Genomic DNA, 22,855 nt, shown 5'->3' on the forward strand with positions numbered 1-22,855 from the left:
TTGACTGTTTTTAGTGGATATTCTTTGGGAACCACTGGGAACCACAAACCTGAAATTACAGATAGTTCGGTCAAGAAATGTAATTAAAAATACGGAAAATCGGGAGATACCGTTGTATAGGGGCTCTACCAAAACATGGACTTTTGTTGACAGTTTCTGGTGGAGATGTTTTGTGATTACTAGGAACCTCAACCGTCAAATTACAGGTAGTTCGGTTAAAAACTTTAGCTAAGCTAAATGGAGGCCAAAACATGGACCTATGCTGACGATTTTTGGTGGAGATGTTTTGTGACCACTGGGAACCCCAAACGTGAAATTACAGGTAGTTCGGTCAAAAAATGTAAGTAAAATCCCCAAAATACCGAAAATCGGGAAGTAGCGTTATATGGGGGCTATACCAAAAAGTGTTCCGATATAACCCATCTTCGAACCTTCCCTGCCTATGGAAAAAAAGACACACAAAATATAGCGCTCTAGCTCAATTATTGCGAACGCTACAGTGATTACAACAGAAGGACACACAGACAGACAGTCATGGCTATATCGTCTTAGAATTTTATCCTGATCAAGAATATATGTGCAAATGATTAGTTCGATGTGTTACAAACAGAAAAACAAACTAAATATACCCTCCATACTATGGTGGAGGGTATAAAAACAGACGAAGGTGGTTACCTGATAACGATCGGATCAAAATGGGTAAATAGGTTAAAATGGGTTAATTGATTAAAACGCAAATTTAAATAAGCACTATATTCAGCATTAAATTCAAATTCATATTCAATTGCTTTAGTGAAATATCGTGTTCAGTGGTGGAAACAAGAATTGCAGAAAACGATCGATTATGAAACGAGTATGGCGTTATGATATTATTTTGCGTCAACTGCACTACCAAATATTTTTATTTACATCACAAAACGTGTTATTTGCTTAAAAAATATATCTTAGTCCCGATTTAGAGTTACCTAATTTTTTTCGCGGCTATTGTCAGTTTATAGAAGAGAGAGTCGAGGAAAACAGAAACACCTTGCCTCTCAGTACCTTCTCTCTTCGTCAAACTGACAATTGTCGAAAGTACAATTGTGTAATGTGCATCTGCTTCAAAGATCGTGCTAAACAGTTCAAAACAAAGAAATATTTGCCATTGAACAAGGTGATATCAATAATAGTATTATAAGTTTGAACCAAAGCCATAAAGTTCTGTACCTAAGAAACAGCGAGACGAAGTTCGCCGGGTCCCCTAGTAATAATAATAATAATAATAATAATAATAATAATAATAATAATAATAATAATAATAATAATAATAATAATAATAATAATAATAATAATAATAATAATAATAATAATAATAATAATAATAATAATAATAATAATAATAATAATAATAATAATAATAATAATAATAATAATAATAATAATAATAATAATAATAATAATAATAATAATAATAATAATAATAATAATAATAATAATAATAATAATAATAATAATAATAATAATAATAATAATAATAATAATAATAATAATAATAATAATAATAATAATAATAATAATAATAATAATAATAATAATAATAATAATAATAATAATAATAATAATAATAATAATAATAATAATAATAATAATAATAATAATAATAATAATAATAATAATAATAATAATAATAATAATAATAATAATAATAATAATAATAATAATAATAATAATAATAATAATAATAATAATAATAATAATAATAATAATAATAATAATAATAATAATAATAATAATAATAATAATAATAATAATAATAATAATAATAATAATAATAATAATAATAATAATAATAATAATAATAATAATAATAATAATAATAATAATAATAATAATAATGATGATGATGATGATGATGATGATGATGATGATAATAATAATAATAATAATAATAATTATTATTTATTTTGATATTATAGTTGACCGTTGGAGTTTATCTTCTTTGATAATTAGTTTGGCTTGAGGTCATCGGAAAATAAAAAAGCAAGTTTTATTTTTGGTTTTTTATTTTTTTTAACTTTATTTTTCCAATATTTCGGCCATCATCGATGGTCATCATCAGGGTTGTAGATTGTTCTTTTGTTTTAAAGAACTTGGTAAGACATTAACTTCCACTCACGCGTAAAGGTAAAGGTATTTTCTTACAGTAAGAAAATACCTTTACGCGTGAGTGGAAGTTAATGTCTTACCAAGTTCTTTAAAACAAAAGAACAATCTAGATTGATGTCTTACCAAGTTCTTTAAAACAAAAGAACAATCTACAACCCTGATGATGACCATCGATGATGGCCGAAATATTGGAAAAATAAAGTTAAAAAAAATAAAAAAACAAAATTAAAACTTGCTTTTCTATTTTCCGATGACCTCAAGCCAAACTAATAATCAAAAATAATAATAATAATAATAATAATAATAATAATAATAATAATAATAATAATAATAATAATAATAATAATAATAATAATAATAATAATAATAATAATAATAATAATAATAATAATAATAATAATAATAATAATAATAATGATAATAATAATAATAATTATAATAATAATAGTAATAATAATAATAATAATAATAATAATAATAATAATAATAATATTAATAATAATAATAATAATAACAATAATGTCGCCAACATTACTGCCCCTTTCACTGTTTTTAAAGTAAAAGGAACAGACCAAATTATATTTATTAAAGAAGTATGTCCGTTACTTAAACCTACTGTGTCTTTCTTCAATTAAACACTTTTGATTTTTATAATAAGTATATGGACGATAAATGATTTTTCACATTTCTTCGAATTGTCAGGATGAATTCATAACACACACGCAAAAAGATAGAAATAATTCGATTAATAATTTTCATTCATTCATTTCATTTTTCATGTATGTAAAACTTTTCATTCATAATTTAGGTTCCTATATAATAGTTTCGTTTTTAGTGACAACTGTTCTCTACAGTTTGATGTCTTAACATACGGCTGTTGAAATGGTAGGCAAGGGAGCACTGGTAATGTGCGATGTGTATGTGAACACGTCTTCTTCATTACATTGCAACAATTTACCAGTAGAACAGTTCCAAATAGTACATAACTGTCAGTGTGTTGAAAACGGGTTTGAATAATATTTACTGCAGTTTTATTTATTTTTAGGAATAGTTATTTAGACAATAATTGTTTACAAACTAAGAAAGAAAACATAAATTTCCTGATTTCGGTAAGTTCTATAAATACATAAATACAATCGAGCAATTAAGTGAAAAACATAAAAATTTAATCGAAGCTGACCACCGTTTTTATTAACGCAAGGTACTAAAAACCAAGTTCATTTATCTAACCAACATTTCATGGTTTTCCTCGTTCTGGTTTTAGTTTGATTTTTATTATAACAAACACAAGAACAAAGAAGTAGTGTACAATTTGGCATTACGTTCACACTATATATCCGCAGACAAGGACAAAGCAGTTTGCAAATGAGCAAAATATTGTTATCTTTGGCACAATTGTTTCCTGAAAGACTCGTTATAAACAGCTAGTTTTGTATCTTGGTAAAACAAGCCTGGAAAAGGCGCTTCAAAATTGTGAAAAGTATAGAAAGATTCCAAAAAAAAAGTTCATAAAATGTATTAAAGCAGTAATTTTTTGATCAAAACTTTCAACATTTGGAGTTTACAATAAGTATCGTAATGTAAACGTTAACAAAAATCCATTCGTTCATCAATTTGACAAACGAAAACACATTCTGTAGTAAATGTTCGTTGTTAGTGTGTGGCACACAAACGAAACTTTTCATTTGAAATAAAAAACGATGGAAAGAGACCCACCAACGTTTCGCTAAAAAAACATGAATATGATGGGAAAATTATTTACACAAATGTTTAGATAATAATATACGAGTATGTAAAATATCGTCATACATACATGCCAAATATCATCATCCTCCTAAAATGCGTTTTGACATATTGTCGGTGTCATGCTTAAGTGTTCCATATGCCATTTTTGACATTTCTAAACTGGTTTCTACTATCTTCTATAGTTTTTGAGATATTCAAATGTCAGTATGCTCCAATTCCGCTTTGTGACGCAAAAAATCTTGTCTTTTTGTTCCATATCCATAAAGCCTGGCGTATGGAACAAAACAACTTTGTACTTTTTTGTTCCATATTAATGCCATGTGGGGTATGGATCGAAAAGAGACATAAACGAATTGTTCCGCACCAAAAATCATGGCGTTAGGAACAAAAAAATTGCCCATTTACGAACAATGTGGAGTATGGAACAAATTGTCTTAAATGACTGGGTTTAAAAACTGAAGAATAACAGTTTTTAAATCGTAATATGTTTACGACAAATACTGACGAAACCATTACCGATTTAATCCAAAATTTCAAAACGAAGCATACAAAGAAAGAGACAGAAGAAGAAAAATTATACACACCAGTAACGTACATCCCTAGATTTCCCGAGCGGCTCTGCAAATCAAACACTTACAATAGACAATACTACCAACTAGCTTTAAAAACTAATAACAATGTTAAGAATATGTTCAGCAATACAAAAACAAAGACTAAAAAGAAGATAGGTGCAATTTAATATATAAAATAAGATGTAATGGGGACGAAACCAACATATGCCAGAAGGTATATGTTGGCACGACTAGAACCAAACTGAAGACAAGATTTTCTGGACATAATTCCGATCAAAAACCTGACAAACCTGTAGAACAGAAGACAGCATTAGGAGCGCATTGTACATTAACTGGACATAATCCCAATTTGAAAGATGTGGAGATATTATCAACGGAAAATAACTATAAAAGACGCTTTATTTTAGAGATGCTACACATTATAAATACACCGAATGACAAAAAAATCAATTATATAACAGACACACACCACTGTGCGCATATGTAAAGAAAATTAGTGAATAAACACGGACGAAAGAAAACATAGTTTGACGTTACCACTAGAAAGGAAAGGGTACTCTTCCAAAAATTCATGTAATTTGATTGTGTTATATTTAATATTTAACTTGTTGTAATGAAAAATTGTGTTCTTAAAATACAGATCCCTGAAGATGATTGTCGAAGACAATTGAAATATTGGATAAAAATAAAATAACAATTTAACAACAAAAACATCAAAAGCTTTTTAATGACTTTAAGCCAAACGATCATCAACAAAAAAAAATATTTTTAACATTGTATTGTTATATGAAAACCACAATTTATTTTCGTTAATGTTTAATGCATCCTGCTTAATACCGCAATCCAAAAATCGGTCAAACAAAAAAATTCTCTCGAGACAAGATTTTGATGTAAGCCCACAAAAATATACGCACATACGTTAATTCTTGAAGCTAGTGTGGACACCGACTACAAAAATGGTATTTTGAGAAAAACGCGTTTGAAGTTTTTATGTTACATTCGAAATGCAAAAAATCAGTCCGTTTTATTCCGATCGAAATTTTTACGCTACTTATATATTTTAAATTAAGCAAAAATAGCGATAAATGGAGGTAACCACTTAAATAAATATTAAGGAGACCTATAATAATGGTCTTTAATGTATTTATTTTTTTTTCTCATATAAATGTTTGATTAGAGCCCTGAATTTTAAATTAAAATTTAAATTTAAACACTACAGTAGAACTTCACATAGAGAGGTGGAACACAATCGGTAAAAAGTGGTTTTGTTGAAATGTGACAAAACGTGTTCCATGTGACACAAACTGCCAAAAACATGAAAAAGGTCCCATGGAACAATTCAGCAACTTTTTGCAATTATAAAAATTTGACATAACTTCTGGGCTATCACAGATATCTGACCAAAATAAACTCCTGGTATATTCTTTGAGTTTAGTTAAGAAGAACAGAGCTCTTAAAGTATTGGATTTTTGCACCACTTTCAGCCTATATGTGCTCAAACATTAACTTGAGTTTTTCACGAATTAGTCAAATGGCTCAAAACACACACATAACGCGAATTTTCGTAATAATGCTGAACGATTTGTAAACGTTGTAAAGGCGTACATTATGCAGTATCATTCAGTCTTTTTCTGATTTTATTAATGGTTTCTCCTTTCGGACTATATCTTTTATGAATTGTTTTTGGTTCTTTACTCGATCAAGTCTAACGTGGCCGGCAATGATGGATAACCGCTAAAGTTTTTAAAAACAGTTTTGCCTCTTATTAGTGTTGCCTTCCTTCATCTTGTGAATACCATAGTTACAACTTCTTCGTTTCCTTCCGAATGGAAGGTGGCTAAGATAAACCCTATTGCTACGAAAACTAGTTCGGGCAGCATCGATAACGTTAGACCAATATCTATATTACCTATATTAGGTAAGTTAGTAGAGCATGTCTTAAAACGTCAACTTTCGCAACATTGAAACGTTAAGCCTTCTCACCGATTTTCAGTGCGCCTTCCGTGGGCATAGAAGTACTGCAACCTTGCTTCTTGGTCTCACCGACTCCATTAGAAGGTCGTTTAATGATCATAGTCAATGTGTCCTTATCTCTATTGATATGAAAAAAGCCTTTGACCGATTGGGCTATGGCACACTTTTAAATAAACTGAATTCGCAGTATCGGCTTCAAGGTAGCGCTTGTCGTTTGATTGTCTCATATCTAAGAAATAGAAAACAGTATGTATACGTTAATGGTGTTGCTTCCAGTGTACTCCCTGTAAAAAGTGGTGTGCCCCAAGGTGCGGTGATTGGGCCATTACTGTTTATGCTGTATATTAATGATCCCTTTTCCTCATTGAACCTTTATTGCTCACCATATCTGTTTGCGGATGATGTTCAAATTTTATTTACGAGTAACATAGACTCGCCTGATGTTTTACAAGCAAATATTAATTATACTCTTTTTTAACGCTTCGAAAACCAAGGCAATGCTCTTTTCCTCGCACACTTTCTCTTTAGATGTGAAATACAAGGGTATATCAATTGATTTTGTAGACAGAATGGAATGTCTCGGTGTCATTTTGGACGATAAGTTGGACTTCACTTATCACATTGATCGACTAGTCTCGCGTACTAAATTTGCTTTACGCCAACTTTACAATTGCGACTTGGTTTTACCTCGTGACATTAAAAAGACTTTAATTCACGCTTAAGTCATGCCTAACATACTATATTGTCTTGAGCTGTATTCCGGAACTACCTTATCCAGACTGAAACTTGTTAAAAAAGCCTTCAACAATGCTATGAGTTATCTATATTCCACCAAACGCTTTTCACACATAACGCCTTTTGCAATAGGTTTTTTAGGATGCACTTTTGATGATCTGATTAATCTTCGGTGCTTCCTTCTTTTTTATAAGATTTGTAATTTCCAGTGTCCTTGTTTCCTTGCGACTTCCTTTACATATTCTCGATTTACACGATCTACTAGCCTTATGATTTGTATTGCCCCTTCATTTTCACATACTTTGAAAGCTTAAAGATTTTCTCACGCGGAAGAATTCCGTCCAGAATATACTCGTGCAAAAAAGGAAAACCGACAAAAACTTTCTAACTTTGCTATTTTTCAATGTAAGATTCGGAAGAAACAATATTGATATGTTCGAATGTATTCGACCGAATGCCCTTTCTAATGAATATGTAAGGAACAACTAACATATTAGCCTATATAGGACAAAATATAGGAAAGACCAGGACATAATCACATAAATCAGATCACACAGCTCGAAATAAACCATTGGAACAAAAAACAGCATTAGGAGCACACTGCACCCTCACAGGACACGCCCCTGATTTCGACAACATCAAAGTTTTAGCTCAAGAGAATAACTACCACAAACGCCTCACTCTTGAGATGTTGCATATAATCAACTCATCCACAAACAAGCGACTAAATTATAAAACAGACACTGACAATTGCGCTCAAATTTACAGAAATGTAGTAGATAAATATCATATCGTTGAAAACAACGATTACTTCCTTTAAGTAAGTTTTAATTGTAAACATATTCAGAAAATCGTTTGTTAAATGCAATTTGTTGTAGTTTTCTGAAGATGACTGGAGACTCCAGTCGAAATATCCGAAATAAATAAAACTTGAAAACTAAAAACATCAAGTCTTTTTTCTATTTAGCATTTTTAAATTTTTAATTTAGCACTATTCTCTCCACAAAGTCCCAACTATTTTGGTAATTTTTTATAAACAAAACCTGATAATTTTTAGTTCTGATTAAAAAATAAAATATGGCAGGAAATGAAAATGTGAATAAGAAAATAAAATGTAATAAAACAAGTAAAAAGTATCAGTCGGTTTTGTCGACAAAGATATACCCTCAGCCTGTATATATTGAAACAATTTTTTCTCAAAAAACGTATATATTTAGGGGTTTTTAAAAATTTTGGGAATTTGAACCGACAAAAATGTTCATTAGGATTAGAGATCAAAAGTTTTGCTGAGGAGATACTAAAAGGAATGGATCTACATTGACCATTATGGAAGTGGATCTCCAGCCACTACATATTGTGCCATAGGGTGTTTTTACACCCTTTCGGGATGTTTGCTCAAGAATTATGGACTTGCACCTGAAAAAACGTTTACCATCGTAATTGAGGCAGCGAATGCAAGTTGCTTCAACAAAAATCAAAGTGATTCGATGTCAGGTCTTAAAGTGAACTTATCCGAAATTTTGTGTGGGAAGTACCGGATGGAGTGGACAAATATAGTCCATATTGAACCTGATCTATATCTAGTAGATATATTAGGATGTGTAAAGTATGGACCAATTCGGCCACACCATTCAAGAGTTACCGTATGAACAAATTTTCCGAACATTTTTGAACTTTTGTGGGGTAGGTACCTGAAGGAGTGGACCGATATGGCTTATCTTCAAACTTAAACTATGTTTGGACAAAATATTACTGAGGCCAAATTTTAGGCCGAATCGGCTGATCCGTTCTAGAGTTATCTTGCGCTCCAACCACCTCACTCGGTGTCATAGGGGTTTTTTTGCAACTTTCAGGCTTTTTTCTCAGGAAGTATGGACTTGCCCCTAATGAATCTTGTACCGTCGTATGGAGGGCAGTGAATACAAGTTGCTAAAAAAAATCAGAGCGATTCGATAGATGGCCCTAAACTGAACTTTTCCGAAATTTTGTGTGGGAGGTACCCGAAGGAGTGGGCCGATTGAGTCTATATTGGAACATCATCTAAGTCTGGTACACATTTTACGATACGCAAAGTATGGACCAAATCGGTTACTCCCTTCAAGAGTTATCGTGCGCACAAATTTTCCGAACATTTTCGAACTTTTGTGGGGGAGGTACCGGAAGGAGTGGCCCGATATAGCCCATCTTCGAACTTAAACTAAGTTTGAGCAAAATATTACGAAAGCCAAAATTTGAACCGAATCGGTTCATCCATTCGAGAGTTATCGTGCGCTCCAACCAGCCAGACGGACGGACAATGCTCAATCGACTCCAAATTTTCATATGAGTAATACGAGTATCTCACATATCCTGCTGTATAATTGTGTTATGATAAATAAACAGAAAAAACAATTACATATTTATAACTTTAAATTATAGTTTTATCCATAGACAAATAAAAGAATAGACAAAGAAATCCTCTCACCTAAATTCTCTCACTCAATGAGAATTGAGTCAGTTTATGAGATACTCAGTTTTTAAAATGGCAAGAACTATACATTTTTAAACTATTTTTGATTGTAAAAGACAATATGTGGGTAGTATTTGGCCGGATCTACACCCTCATATAAAAAAATCTTGCAATTTACCCAAAAACAAAATGCAATTGAGTGAACACACAGCATACGAGATTGGTTGTAACAGCGACCCCTACAAAAAACAAGCACACTACAATTTCTCTGTCTATTCTTTTATTTGTCTATGGTTTTATCTTTATAAATTTAGCTTATAAATAACTTGTATTTATATATGAATTTGTATACACTATTTATATTACTATATTTTGAAGTTGGAACTCTTCTATAAAATAAAATGCCAAACAGTTCTAAACAAAAATAACATGAACACGTGACACGATTCACGCGTGATATGTCAACAAAAGGCTGTTGAAAAAGTACCTCTTGTTGGATCACCCATTGTAAAGTTGAATGCTATTAATTTTTTGTATAAAAACCAATTATCAAAAAAAAAACCAATAAAGTCCGGGCAGGACTTTTTATACCCTCCACCATAAAATATTCTGAACTAAAATGGAATCATTAATTTCCTGTTATGTACAAAAATTGTTCGCCCCATTGCAGATAAAATCCTCAAAATACCGAAAATCGGGAGGTACCGTTATATGGGGGCTATATCAAATCGTGGACCTATCTTGACAATTTTAGTGGAGAAATTTCCTGGCCATTTGTATCCTCAATCTTTCTTATAGGAGGGCTTTAGATGTAGACATTCAAATAACCGGAACGCCACGAACAGATATAGTTTATATGTATACGAGTTTTCTACACAAGCAATAGCATATACGAAATTCAATGAAATACATAATCATAAAGTTTTCATGAGAAAGAATCCGGTAAAAATAATAAAGGACAATGAAAACATGACAATATCGATTTCTTGTCCTAGTGGACCGACCCTACATAAAATTTCCTAGCAAAATTTTTGTAGAATATTTTCATGCACGAAATCTCATTGTGTGCTAATTTTTTAGTTCCAGAAAACATCCATCTACCTACGTGCTGAATGGTGTGCACAATATATCTCAAATATTTCAATAAAATTATCCACTCCACACTAAAGTTCATATGTGAGCGCTGAATTTTAGTATACAAATAAATTTCAGAAAAAAGTAGAAAGTATAAGTAGCATAGAATACGTGGTCAAATTTTTAAGTCGATCGGAAGAATATTGTCATATTAAGGATGGGAACAATTTATTTTATTTTGTATGCAGCATATAAACTGCGTTTTTCTCGAAATCGGTCACAAAAAGTATATGACAATTGGCTTATTAATTTTCGAGTTAGAGTTGGCACCGCAAAATGGTTAAATAAAAACAGGGTTTTTGCTTGCAGATGAAGAAAAAGTTACGTAGTTTTCTCGAAAAAAAAATCATGAAAAATAGCTTTTATTGAGCTTTATAAAAAAGAAAAGTTGGCTTACGAGTACATGCAGTTTGAAACTTGGTCATGAATTGCTTATAATTTTTTTGCATTTTGCATTTTTTTTGCATTTAGGCCTTATGATTTGTATTGCCCCTTCATTTTCACATACTTTGAAAGCTTAAAGATTTTCTCACGCGGAAGAATTCCGTCCAAAATATACTCGTGCAAAAAAGGAAAACCGACAAAAACTTTCTAACTTTGCTATTTTTCAATGTAAGATTCGGAAGAAACAATATTGATATGTTCGAATGTATTCGACCGAATGCCCTTTCTAATGAATATGTAAGGAACAACTAACATATTAGCCTATATAGGACAAAATATAGGAAAGACCAGGACATAATCACATAAATCAGATCACACAGCTCGAAATAAACCATTGGAACAAAAAACAGCATTAGGAGCACACTGCACCCTCACAGGACACGCCCCTGATTTCGACAACATCAAAGTTTTAGCTCAAGAGAATAACTACCACAAACGCCTCACTCTTGAGATGTTGCATATAATCAACTCATCCACAAACAAGCGATTAAATTATAAAACAGACAAATTTACAGAAATTTAGTAGATAAATATCATATCGTTGAAAACAACGATTACTTCCTTTAAGTAAGTTTTAATTGTATACATATTCAGAAAATCGTTTGTTAAATGCAATTTGTTGTAGTTTTCTGAAGATGACTGGAGACTCCAGTCGAAATATCCGAAATAAATAAAACTTGAAAACTAAAAACATCAAGTCTTTTTTCTATTTAGCATTTTTAAATTTTTAATTTAGCACTATTCTCTCCACAAAGTCCCAACTATTTTGGTAATTTTTTATAAACAAAACCTGATAATTTTTAGTTCTGATTAAAAAATAAAATATGGCAGGAAATGAAAATGTGAATAAGAAAATAAAATGTAATAAAACAAGTAAAAAAGTATCAGTCGGTTTTGTCGACAAAGATATACCCTCAGCCTGTATATATTGAAACAATTTTTTCTCAAAAACGTATATATTTAGGGGTTTTTAAAAATTTTGGGAATTTGAACCGACAAAAATGTTCATTAGGATTAGAGGAGATACTAAAAGGAATGGATCTACATTGACCATTATGGAAGTGGACCTCCAGCCACTACATATTGTGCCATAGGGTGTTTTTACACCCTTTCGGGATGTTTGCTCAAGAATTATGGACTTGCACCTGAAAAAACGTTTACCATCGTAATTGAGGCAGCGAATGCAAGTTGCTTCAACAAAAATCAAAGTGATTCGATGTCAGGTCTTAAAGTGAACTTATCCGAAATTTTGTGTGGGAAGTACCGGATGGAGTGGACAAATATAGTCCATATTGAACCTGATCTATATCTAGTAGATATATTAGGATGTGTAAAGTATGGACCAATTCGGCCACACCATTCAAGAGTTACCGTATGAACAAATTTTCCGAACATTTTTGAACTTTTGTGGGGGAGGTACCTGAAGGAGTGGACCGATATGGCTTATCTTCAAACTTAAACTATGTTTGAACAAAATATTACTGAGGCCAAATTTTAGGCCGAATCGGCTGATCCGTTCTAGAGTTATCTTGCGCTCCAACCACCTCACACGGTGTCATAGGGGTTTTTTTGCAACTTTCAGGCTTTTTTTCTCAGGAGGGCAGTGAATACAAGTTGCTAAAAAAATCAGAGCGATTCGATAGATGGCCCTAAACTGAATTTTTCCCAAATTTTGTGTGGGAGGTACCCGAAGGAGTGGGCCGATTGAGTCTATATTGGAACATTATCTAAGTCTGGTACACATTTTACGATACGCAAAGTATGGACCAAGTCGGTTACTCCCTTCAAGAGTTATCGTGCGCACAAATTTTCCGAACATTTTCGAACTTTTGTGGGGGAGGTACCGGAAGGAGTAGCCCAGCTTCGAACTTAAACTAAGTTTGAGCAAAATATTACGAAAGCCAAAATTTGAACCGAATCGGTTCATCCATTCGAGAGTTATCGTGCGCTCCAACCAGCCAGACGGACGGACAATGCTCAATCGACTCCAAATTGTCTGAAACACATTTCGTCCAAACATACTTGCGGTCTAAAACCATTATTTCGATGAGGCACATTTTGCCCGTATGAAAGTGTATATACCCTCGTTAGCATAAATGCTGAGGGTATAAAAATTAAGTTTGGCCGGGCCGAACATGTTATATCTCCACCGTGAAATATTCTGAACTGATATGAAATAATCAGCTTTTCTGTCGAAAATGTAGATAAAAATTAAAAAAAAAAACTAAAATCAGTGGTGCCGTTATATGTGAACCCCGATTTATGGTGAAGTTTTTTTAACCACATTGAACCCAAATGACGACCATGTACCTTAAATCAGCCGGTACCGTTTTATAAGAGTACGAAAACCTTTAGCTATGTATGTCCACAACTTTTGGCGGTGACGTTTTTCATCAGTACGAAGCATATATGCTAATTACAAAACGTGGGCATATGTCCACAATTTTTAATAGAGAAGTTTGTTGAAAACCCTGAATGCTAAATTACTGGTAAATCGGTCTTGTCTGAAAATGTAGCTAAAATCATAAAAATACGCAAATTAACCTATGTCCACAATTTTTGGTGAAGACGTTTTTGGAACATTAAATACCAAATCATAGCTAATTCTGCTTGAAAACTTAGCCAAAAACAGCAAAATACCAGAAATCGGCCTGAACCGTTATATCGGGCTATACCAAAACATGGGTCTTACAGTCCATCTTCGAACTTGTCCTGCCTGCGAACAAAAACGCATATTTGCAAGAATTCAGTGTCTATCTCAATTTTGTTGATTACTACAGACTGTGATAGACCAGTGTGCCATTGTTCCATATGTTCTGAAAACAACATCTATAGTTCAAACTTAACGGCAAACAATATTTCCATTTTTACCAAGTAAACAAATTTCTCGCATGCGATATGGGGCGGTGACAAACCCATAATGGATATGGTAAGGTTGCAGTCATATGATTTTAAAGAGGGAAATTCATTTTAATACGCCTTAATGCAACTTTGACACTGCCGAAATCGGCTAATGGAGTTAGAAAATTGCAATTTCATCTTTCTTTTATTTCATAAAGTCAAGCGAGTAAGATCAATTTCTAAAATTCTATCAAAAGTTATTGATATTGGATTGAGTGTAACCATAACCACTAAATTTTGTGCACAAAGTCGCTGATTCTATAAAGGTATATTTTGGCTAGTTTTCTTCAGTAAATTTCTTTAGCTACAGCGATTTGTTCTTATGTTTTTTTATTCAGTGCATGGATTTCTGAACTGTCTCCCCAAAAATTAAATAATCATTTTTCATATCAAACATTCAAATTAAACATAATAATGTTATATGATATGTAACTTTGGCCTGAATCAAGAGGAGTTTACATTGCATTCCCACATTTATTTACATCGACGACAATACGTCGTACATCCAAGAACAATCCACTGCTTTTTATTAATTATTACATATTCCTGGATGGTGTTTACCGGTCTCCCACAGGGATTTTGATTAATCTCTTATTAAATGAGACGATCTACAAACAAGTTCTCTAAGATCTCATTACACCAAACAACATCATTATCAAAAGCCACTAGCCGAAGTGTAAAACTACACCAACTTCAAATCGACAACCAACAGCCTGTACAATCATAACGAAGAAAGAAACACGTGAAGGTTTATATGAAGGTGACACTCCTCCAAACGGCATTTTTTAATCGGCATCAAGACAAAAATCTAACAAATCCAGAAACAGTTAATTATTGGTGAAATAATATAAATATATCAGTCATAAATAATCAGATAAGTTATTTAAAAAGCATAAAAAGTGACAAAAAGTGAATTCTTCTATGTAAGATTCGATACAACAAAAACCACAAAAAAGTTCATATTAGTGCAATCAGATCATCATAATTAAGTTCAATAGCAAAATGCTCATAACCTCAAATTGAAGAATGGTGTTATATTTCACCAAGTTCACCTTGTAATAGAATAGCTCACTTTGTGTTCACCTAAAACCATTTAATCTAATAATATTTAGTAAGAAATCATCAGGTATTTAAGTGTTTTAAAGTATGTGCTAAGAAATCAAAACTCAATAATTACATTTATGGTACAGGCAAAGACAATGATAATTATTACAGCATCATCATAATCACATTCATGAAGCTGCACCAAACACCAAGGAACTTGAAAAGGCCTTCTCAACTCCAGCGAAGGGTTGGTAAGTTTCCAAGCGTTTTTTTTACATTGTTTGTTGAAGATGTTAAGTATTTTGAATAAATTAATGGATAATATGGATCTGTAAACGAGTACTGAGTTTTCTTGAGACGAGAGTAATGAAAACCTAGGTAACCTTTAGATTTAAAAGCATGGGGTCCTTGAATTACTTTCCACCAATAGGACAATGTGAAGGGTGGGTTAAGAGGCGATGCACTCACTCCCAATGACATCTTGGAGTTGCAACACATATCAATCAACATGGGGGCTTTATTCGGTCAGTCGAATGTTACTGCTTAGGGGCATTTTTTGTCTGTTTGTTTGGTGGTAACGATTTTAATATTAACGTAACGAAATAAATAGGGAATCAATATATTATTATTGTGATGTAAAACTGCGAGTAGGAAGGAATGGACGTGACCCCACCCACCGACTGATTAGCTAGCTTGATAAAGGCTCCCGCAGTCCAACTCCAGATGACTCACAGGACTCAGAAAAACTTTCTGGAGTTCATTAAACATGAATATTTATAATATTCGATCGCAACAGGCAATGTACATTAAAAGACAGACAGTAGACAGACAATATATAAACTTAATTTGGTGGCAAATGATTTTTTTAATTCAATGCAAAGGGAAAAACAAACTTAATATACCTTCCATATAATGCCGGAGGGAATATTTTATTAAAACATGACGTTTTGAAATTTAGCATTATTTTTTGGTATTTTAATCTTTATTTTAGCATTATTTCAATTCAGATTTATGGGTACTTTACACAAATGTTTTTTACATATGGGTTGTCAATTTGCATATACATTTTGTATGGGAGAAGTGACAACTCATATGCAAAAATCATATCGTAAAGGAACCCATTAGCTTCAACACTTTTTTAGATCTGGTCACACTGCTAGCGAAGCATATTTCAGACTTGCTCGTTTTTACTCGCTAGTGAGAAGTGTTTGCGAGTACGAGTACGTGAAAAGTACGATTGGGAGTGAAAATGCTCGAAATAGAGTACGAGTTTACTCGAAGAGTAAAATCGAGTGAAAAAAATATTTTTTGCCGTTTGTGTATTGTTGCGTTTATAGTAGCGAACAGGTTTTGATATTCCTGTGGACTGAATATGGAAAGAGCAAGCTGTTCGGAGGTCCAGAGAAAGTTGTTCCGAAGTTCGGAAGAGGGTGGTCGGAGGTCCAGAGGAGGTTGTTCCGATTTTCGGAGGAGGGTGGTCGGCAAAACGGCAAAAAAATGTTTTTTGACTCAATTTTACTCTTCGAGTATTTTCATCGCACTCTTATTTTTAAACCAAGAGTACTCGCAAGTGCTCCCAAACAAAACAAAAGAGTGGAGAGTAAAGTTCTTGTAAGACTCGTACTCTTCGAGTACTCCCACTCGCAGGAATTTTTCACTCGCGGGTAAAAACGAGCAAATCGGACTTTTTGCTCGCACTCTTAGAGTACTTTTCACTCGCGAGTAAAAACGAGCAAATCGGAGCTCTGTAATAAACCACTAGAAGGCAAACTATTAAAAATACCAAACAATACGAGCCCTAACCACTATTAATTCGTACACCGAGCATATTTCAACAATGTGTTATTAAAGTATGTATATTAGGGCGACCAGTAAAAAACAACATACTTTTATTTTGGAGCTCCTACCACCTAAATTTGTTTCGATTTGATTCAAAAACCTTATATGTGAAATTTTACGGGAATTGGTTAACGTTAACCCGTATCTACCGAGCGAACTTTGTTTCCATAGTAATTTGTATGGGGTCAAAGGTGCATTTTCACGAAAATTCTCTAAAGGCCGTAATTATGGTCTAATCGATGAAAAAACTTTAGCAGTTCATTATTGTGGCTAAAAAATGATCTCTACAAAAATTTATGACGATCGGTTAACGATAACCCGTGCTCTCTGGCCGCTCTTTATTTTTCATAGAACCTTGTATTGGGACCAAAAACGAATTTTCCGAAATCGCTCTACAGGCCACAATTATTTTCCAATCGATGGAAAAAAGTTTACCAGTTCATTATTGTGGCTGAAAAATTAATCCTACAAAAATTTATGAAAATCTATTCTCTTTAGACATATATTTGATGTTAATTAAGTTTCATGTTAAACAGTAAAAAAAATATCTGATGTACGAATTAATAGTGGTTAGGGCTCGTAGAATGTGTTAATTGAAACTTTCTTCTATGTACAATATAAAATCGAATACCGGATACGCAATCAAAATCCTTTGCCCAGTAATTCTGTATTAGGAGCTTTCGGAATTTTTTGGCCCTCATTGAACGTATGAACTTGCAGACAAAAAATATACCTTTAACGAATGGAACGCATTGTCCACTTTTGAAGGGGATCTTTTTTTGGGAGTCATGGACTTACCCACAAAAAACATAATATCGCTGTACACAGGATCACAATGAGTAGCATAGATATGAATTTCCAAATGATTTTCGTATAGATCTTAAACTAAACTAAACTGCATATAAACAAAAATGTTGAACTTTTGTGGGAGAGGTACCCTAATGCATCCGTCTGGCCTTCCTCAAAGTGGCAATTTCCTTTTTAATTGCAGATAATCGTTTTGTGAAAGCCATAACACTACGAGTTGTATTGAACATATCTCCAATAAACAAATTGGTCTGAAACATGTTGATAAGATTTGTTTGCAAGTCCCCAAAATTTAAGTTTACTTTTACAAACTAGGGCATTCTAAGCCATTATCTTTTTTTGTAGAATCTTCCAGCTGCATATATTTGCATTTCAGTGTGTAACATCAAAAATACTATCTATGCCTCTGGTGGTTTTAGTGAATACGCTGTATTGTTGTGTTGTTTTTATTTTAATTGCTTCTGTTTCTTCCATTCAAGATTTAGATACATATTTTTGTTTTGTGATCTACTTATGAGTGTATATTTTACATGTTTATATTTTTGAAACATGGAAAACAAGTAAAACTGTTAAGTTCGGCCGGAGTGTATATTTTACATGTTTATATTTTTGAAACATGGAAAACAAGTAAAACTGTTAAGTTCGGCCGGACCGAATTTTATTACACCCCTACCAGGAAATATACTGACTTCAAATGGAATAATAAATTAAAGGAAATCAAAAACCTCATTTTGAGAAAGTGTGCGATTTCACTCAGAAATCCCCATATCACGAATATTGTCAATTATTTCATATTCCATTTCGAAAAAAGATTATTTTTTTTTCGCGCAACATCAAAGATTTTTGGTTTATAGGTAAAGAAATAACTTCCCAGAACGAATCAAGTCGCGAGCCAATTTTTGGTTGTTGCGGACAAAAGTTATGGCTGTTTTATTTCGGCTTTTAACAAAGAAAATATTATAAAAACGCTAATTATTTTAATGAGCACAATTGTTACCAAAAAGTTCTCTCGAGGTGACTTCAGCGAGTAGATTGCATAATACATGCAAAATTGTACTCAGAATTCGCGGAGTGTACATAAAATTGATAAATTAATGAATATAAGTCAACTTTTTTCAAAATAGAGGTCCATTTACCGGTTATAAAATGACATAAACATTTGTGGTGGATCAAAACTTGACGGCAAATCAAATCAGACTAAAATCATACAGATTGGTATTATAGTTTCGATGTTACAGCCAAAATAAAAACATATTATGGGAAAAAAAATAATTTTTTGTTTGAAAAAATATTTTTTCACATGCATTATGTAGTAGAAACAAGTAAAAAAGTATCAGTCGGCTTTGCCGACAGAAATATACCCTCAGCCTGTGGGGATTGAAATACTTTTTTCGGAAAAAAATAACTTATGTATGTGGTTAGGGGGTTTTCAAAGTTTTTGGCGTATGCAACGACAAAAGTGTGGATAGGATTGAAGCTCAATAATTTGCGGGGATATCGATAGAATCAAGATTCGAGATATATTTATTGAGACTTATATAATGTTTCAACTTACAATTAGCATGTGACAAGGAAATCTTAAAACTATTTTGTATTATTTTAATTAATGTGTAATGGCATGAGCTACTTGCTTTTGTGATAAGTTATAACAATTATTGTGGTGTAATTTGAAATTCAATGTTTGCTCCCGACATTTTGACATTTTTGTTGTGGAAATCTCCATAAATTAAACTAAAAACAAAACTAATAAAAACTATATATATACTAATACTATACTAATGTGCTAACCTCTGTGAATGTTAGGGGTTGAAAGGGAGTAAAAATCTGACGAAAGCGAAGCTGAATAGTCAAATTCATGTAGAATGTTTTCCCTAAAAACACCAACAGGTGACAGATAATACACATCTGACCAGCCAAATTCTCGTTGATTAATATAGACGTCTTTAACTAAACTGTTTTCGTGGTTTTACAATGTCTCAACAAACCGCTTCAGAAGATTCAGAGCATACAAACCAATAGGTATAATGGAAGATTCCGAATAATATGCAAATTGGAATATCTTTTTGTTGGATTCTGGTAATTCTTATTCAAACACTGCCTGAGCACCTTTCTTTCACATATTTCAAACTCAGAACCAAATTGTAATAGCGTACATCAAAATTGGACGTATACATGTCTTATATATTAAAAGTTTTGTCCCAGTAGGAGTAGATCTGTTACACAAAATTACTGCCAACGACCCCTTCACTTTATTAGCTCTCCGAAGCATTAATCGAGAGTGTAGAGGAGCGTTTTTTGTTTTGATTTCAATAAATTAGAAATAATATAAAAAATTAGTTGTACATAAAAGTTATAGTTTTCTAAAATGATAAGCTCAGTGGAACTATTTTTTGATGATAGTGAAGAAGATATACATACATTGTTAACGTAGCATCTATCAGACGACACTTAAGAGGTAAATCTAATTCTTTAGAATTGCCATCAGTGTCGTGAGTTTGTTTGGTTTCCAACATTCGTCAAAATAATTGTTAATTTTTTAGGTTTAAAGCCTATTTTCGGCTTCGGTTTATTTCGTTTCCTGCGAGAGAATACGTTGTCAATCTCCAATTTCACTGTTATTATCATCCCATGTCTCTTCAATTCCGTAGAGTGCACCTGCAGGATTTGAAACCATATTAATTTGCAGTAAGTCTGCTACCGCTTGCTCCATTGACGACAAAGATATTTCTTGTGATGGTCCACGCCCTGTAGCTGTAATGTTCTTCTTATTTTGAGACATTTTTTTCTTTAGTTTGGATTAAAAAGGACTCCACACTCTGTGCCAATCATCTGATGTACAGGTTGGTGGACCACAACTATTTATTTGCTCCGCAACATCCTTCCACACCTCATCAAAAGTGGCTTTAGTTTCGCCAAAAAGTCTGACTCCACGAGCTACGTTTGGGTGGGCTTCCATTTTTTCAACCAGCATTTCAAATTGCTGTCTTGTAGCAATTTTCACCATTATAAGTACTGAAACACCAAAAACGTATATAATATTAAATAAATTCACTTAAAATAAATGAAAATCTTACTTACGTTTCAATTTTTCGTTTTTATTCGTTAGTAAAAATGTACGGCGACAGCTAATTTGTTGTCGCCGGAAAATGAACATTACGGCGACAACATTTGACGGCGTCAGGCAAATATTGCCGTACGGAATCGAAAAATTGCATTGGGCAACGCGATACGACTCGCCTCGCGATACGGAATCGACCCAGAAATTTCGTTTCCATTTGAAACTAGCTTCAACAACTTGCTTTCCGGAACAACAAATCTGGCACATTTGCCGGGCGCATTTCTAAGGCATAATGCCTCACATTTCCCAACGTTAATTTTTATACCCCAGGAAACATAGAAATCGTTAACTAATGACAGATGTCGCTGAACCTTGGATAGAGCAACGAAGGGAGATTCTGCATGCGCATATAATAACGAATCATCTGCGTATAAATACCTTTCGAATCATTAAAAGTGTGTGGAAAATCGTGAATAAAAACAGTATACAAAAAAGGTGCCATAACTGATCCTTGTGGAACACCACATCAACATTTCCAAGAGAACTACTAACACCATCAAACTCCACAAAGACCTGTTATTGAAAAAACTGTGAAGAAGCTTTATAATGTGTCCATTAAACCCAATGTTTATTAATTTGAAAAGTATTCCATTATGATATGCGTGATCAAAGGCCTTCTAAATGTCAAAGGAGACAGCAACTGTACATTTACGATCTCTGAGATTCTATATAACGTCATTATGGAATTTTAACAGCGCATGAGTAGTTGAGTTACCTTTTTTAAACCCAAACTGGTATTCTGGAATAAATTCGTTTACCACATCGTCTTTCAATTTTTGCATAATTATTTTTTCTAACAATTTACCAAGGTTTGACAGCATCGAGATTGGTCTTACATTGTTAACATCATAGTTTCCGGCTTTCTTTACGATCGGAACTATTTTTGCACTTTCCAAGTATTGGGAAAATAACAGTTGTTAATACAGTTATTGAAAATTATGGTTAAAAATTCCAAAGCGTTAGTGGGTTGTACAAATCTTTTGGAATCGACCAAAGTGGACTGTAGCGGGGTAAATTTGTTAAAGCGGCGGCAGACCCTTTAAGATTTGTAAAGGAGCGGAAGGAATAAAAAGGCAGCAAAGAATGTTTTTGATTGTTGTGGGTGAACCAAATGAAGGTTTTACTTTAATTTTTATTCTGGTTATTTCAGTGGTCTCAATACATGTGAAGTACATAAATTATGGTTTTTGTGTCATAGATGTTTTTAAACTTCAAATAAACGAAACAAATGGAATTAGAGAAGAGAAAAGGTAACCTTTTATCTCATGAGTAAAAGCTCTTTTTTCATGAGTGAAGGGTTACAATGTTAACCCTTTCGGCCCCGAACTTTTTTCCTCGCATTAGTAGTTACTTTAAAGACATAGAATTAAAGTATAAGTCAAAACTAAGACATAACATAAATTGGTGGGCGTTACCCCACCTATTTCGGAAGATACAGTACATTTTATCTAAAATTTATTTGCTCATTAATTTGTGCAATTATGTAAATGTAAATGTTATAATCGTATAGAAGTATACCTCTGACCTTACTTTTGAAGAATCAAAACCAAAGTCTAACATAAAGCTCATACATTTTGATTCAGAAACGATTTAAATAATTTGGACTGTACACATCGATTTTTGACATACCGTGATTTTCCAGACTTCACACTGAATAATGCATCGTAGTTCTGTTGATCGGGATACAACTGGCACTTTTTTATAAGTGAAAGGTTACAATGTTAAAGATGTTAAGGTTTATATGTTAATTAAGAATGAACTTTAACAAAAATTCAAAAAGTACATACTTCTTTATATATTCATTTTCTTATACTAGTTTGTTGAACACAGTTAAACATGGCGGGGCCTCTTCCTGGAACGCAACTTAATAATCACAGTTTCCGGATAGAATCCAGCAGAAAACCGAACTTTGTGCAATCGGCATATTTGTAGCTGTTTGTATGAGTC

The 22,855-nt window shown here is 32.7% G+C and overlaps 2 protein-coding genes across 4 annotated transcripts in view; one reads left to right on the top strand and one right to left on the bottom strand.

Annotated features, from left to right (window-relative positions):
- The first annotated feature begins 3,104 nt into the window (after positions 1 to 3,104).
- Positions 3,105 to 22,855, top strand: part of LOC141386709 (trypsin-1) — a 236,789-nt gene continuing 217,038 nt past the window's right edge. The window contains exon 1 of one of the 3 annotated variants that reach the window (XM_073955645.1): positions 3,105 to 3,254. The gene's annotated coding sequence lies outside the window, so the exon portion shown is untranslated. The remainder of the gene's footprint in view (positions 3,255 to 22,855) is intronic. The other 2 variants (XM_073955632.1, XM_073955644.1) reach the window with 2 other exon arrangements.
- Positions 20,246 to 21,089, bottom strand: LOC141404360 (uncharacterized). Its single transcript, XM_073987937.1, has 3 exons — positions 20,869 to 21,089; positions 20,606 to 20,802; positions 20,246 to 20,557 (listed from the first exon to the last, which is right to left on the bottom strand). Exons 1-3 carry the CDS (start codon positions 20,942 to 20,944, stop codon positions 20,387 to 20,389), a joined length of 444 nt encoding a protein of 147 aa, XP_073844038.1. The 5' UTR covers positions 20,945 to 21,089; the 3' UTR covers positions 20,246 to 20,386.

The sequence above is a fragment of the Musca autumnalis genome, unplaced genomic scaffold (genome assembly GCF_047663935.1).
Source record: "Musca autumnalis isolate F117 unplaced genomic scaffold, ASM4766393v1 scaffold_1, whole genome shotgun sequence".
Lineage (NCBI taxonomy): Eukaryota > Metazoa > Arthropoda > Insecta > Diptera > Muscidae > Musca > Musca autumnalis.

What these genes read in the sequence shown, in the direction of transcription:
- LOC141404360 (XM_073987937.1), bottom strand. Translation starts at nt 20,944, where the DNA reads ATGTTCATTTTCCGGCGACAACAAATTAGCTGTCGCCGTACATTTTTA. An exon ending in TAAAAACGAAAAATTGAAAC is followed by an intron (nt 20,803 to 20,868) that starts GTAAGTAAGATT and finishes TTGGTGTTTCAG; the next exon opens with TACTTATAATGGTGAAAATT. An exon ending in CATCAGATGATTGGCACAGA is followed by an intron (nt 20,558 to 20,605) that starts GTGTGGAGTCCT and finishes ATGTCTCAAAAT; the next exon opens with AAGAAGAACATTACAGCTAC.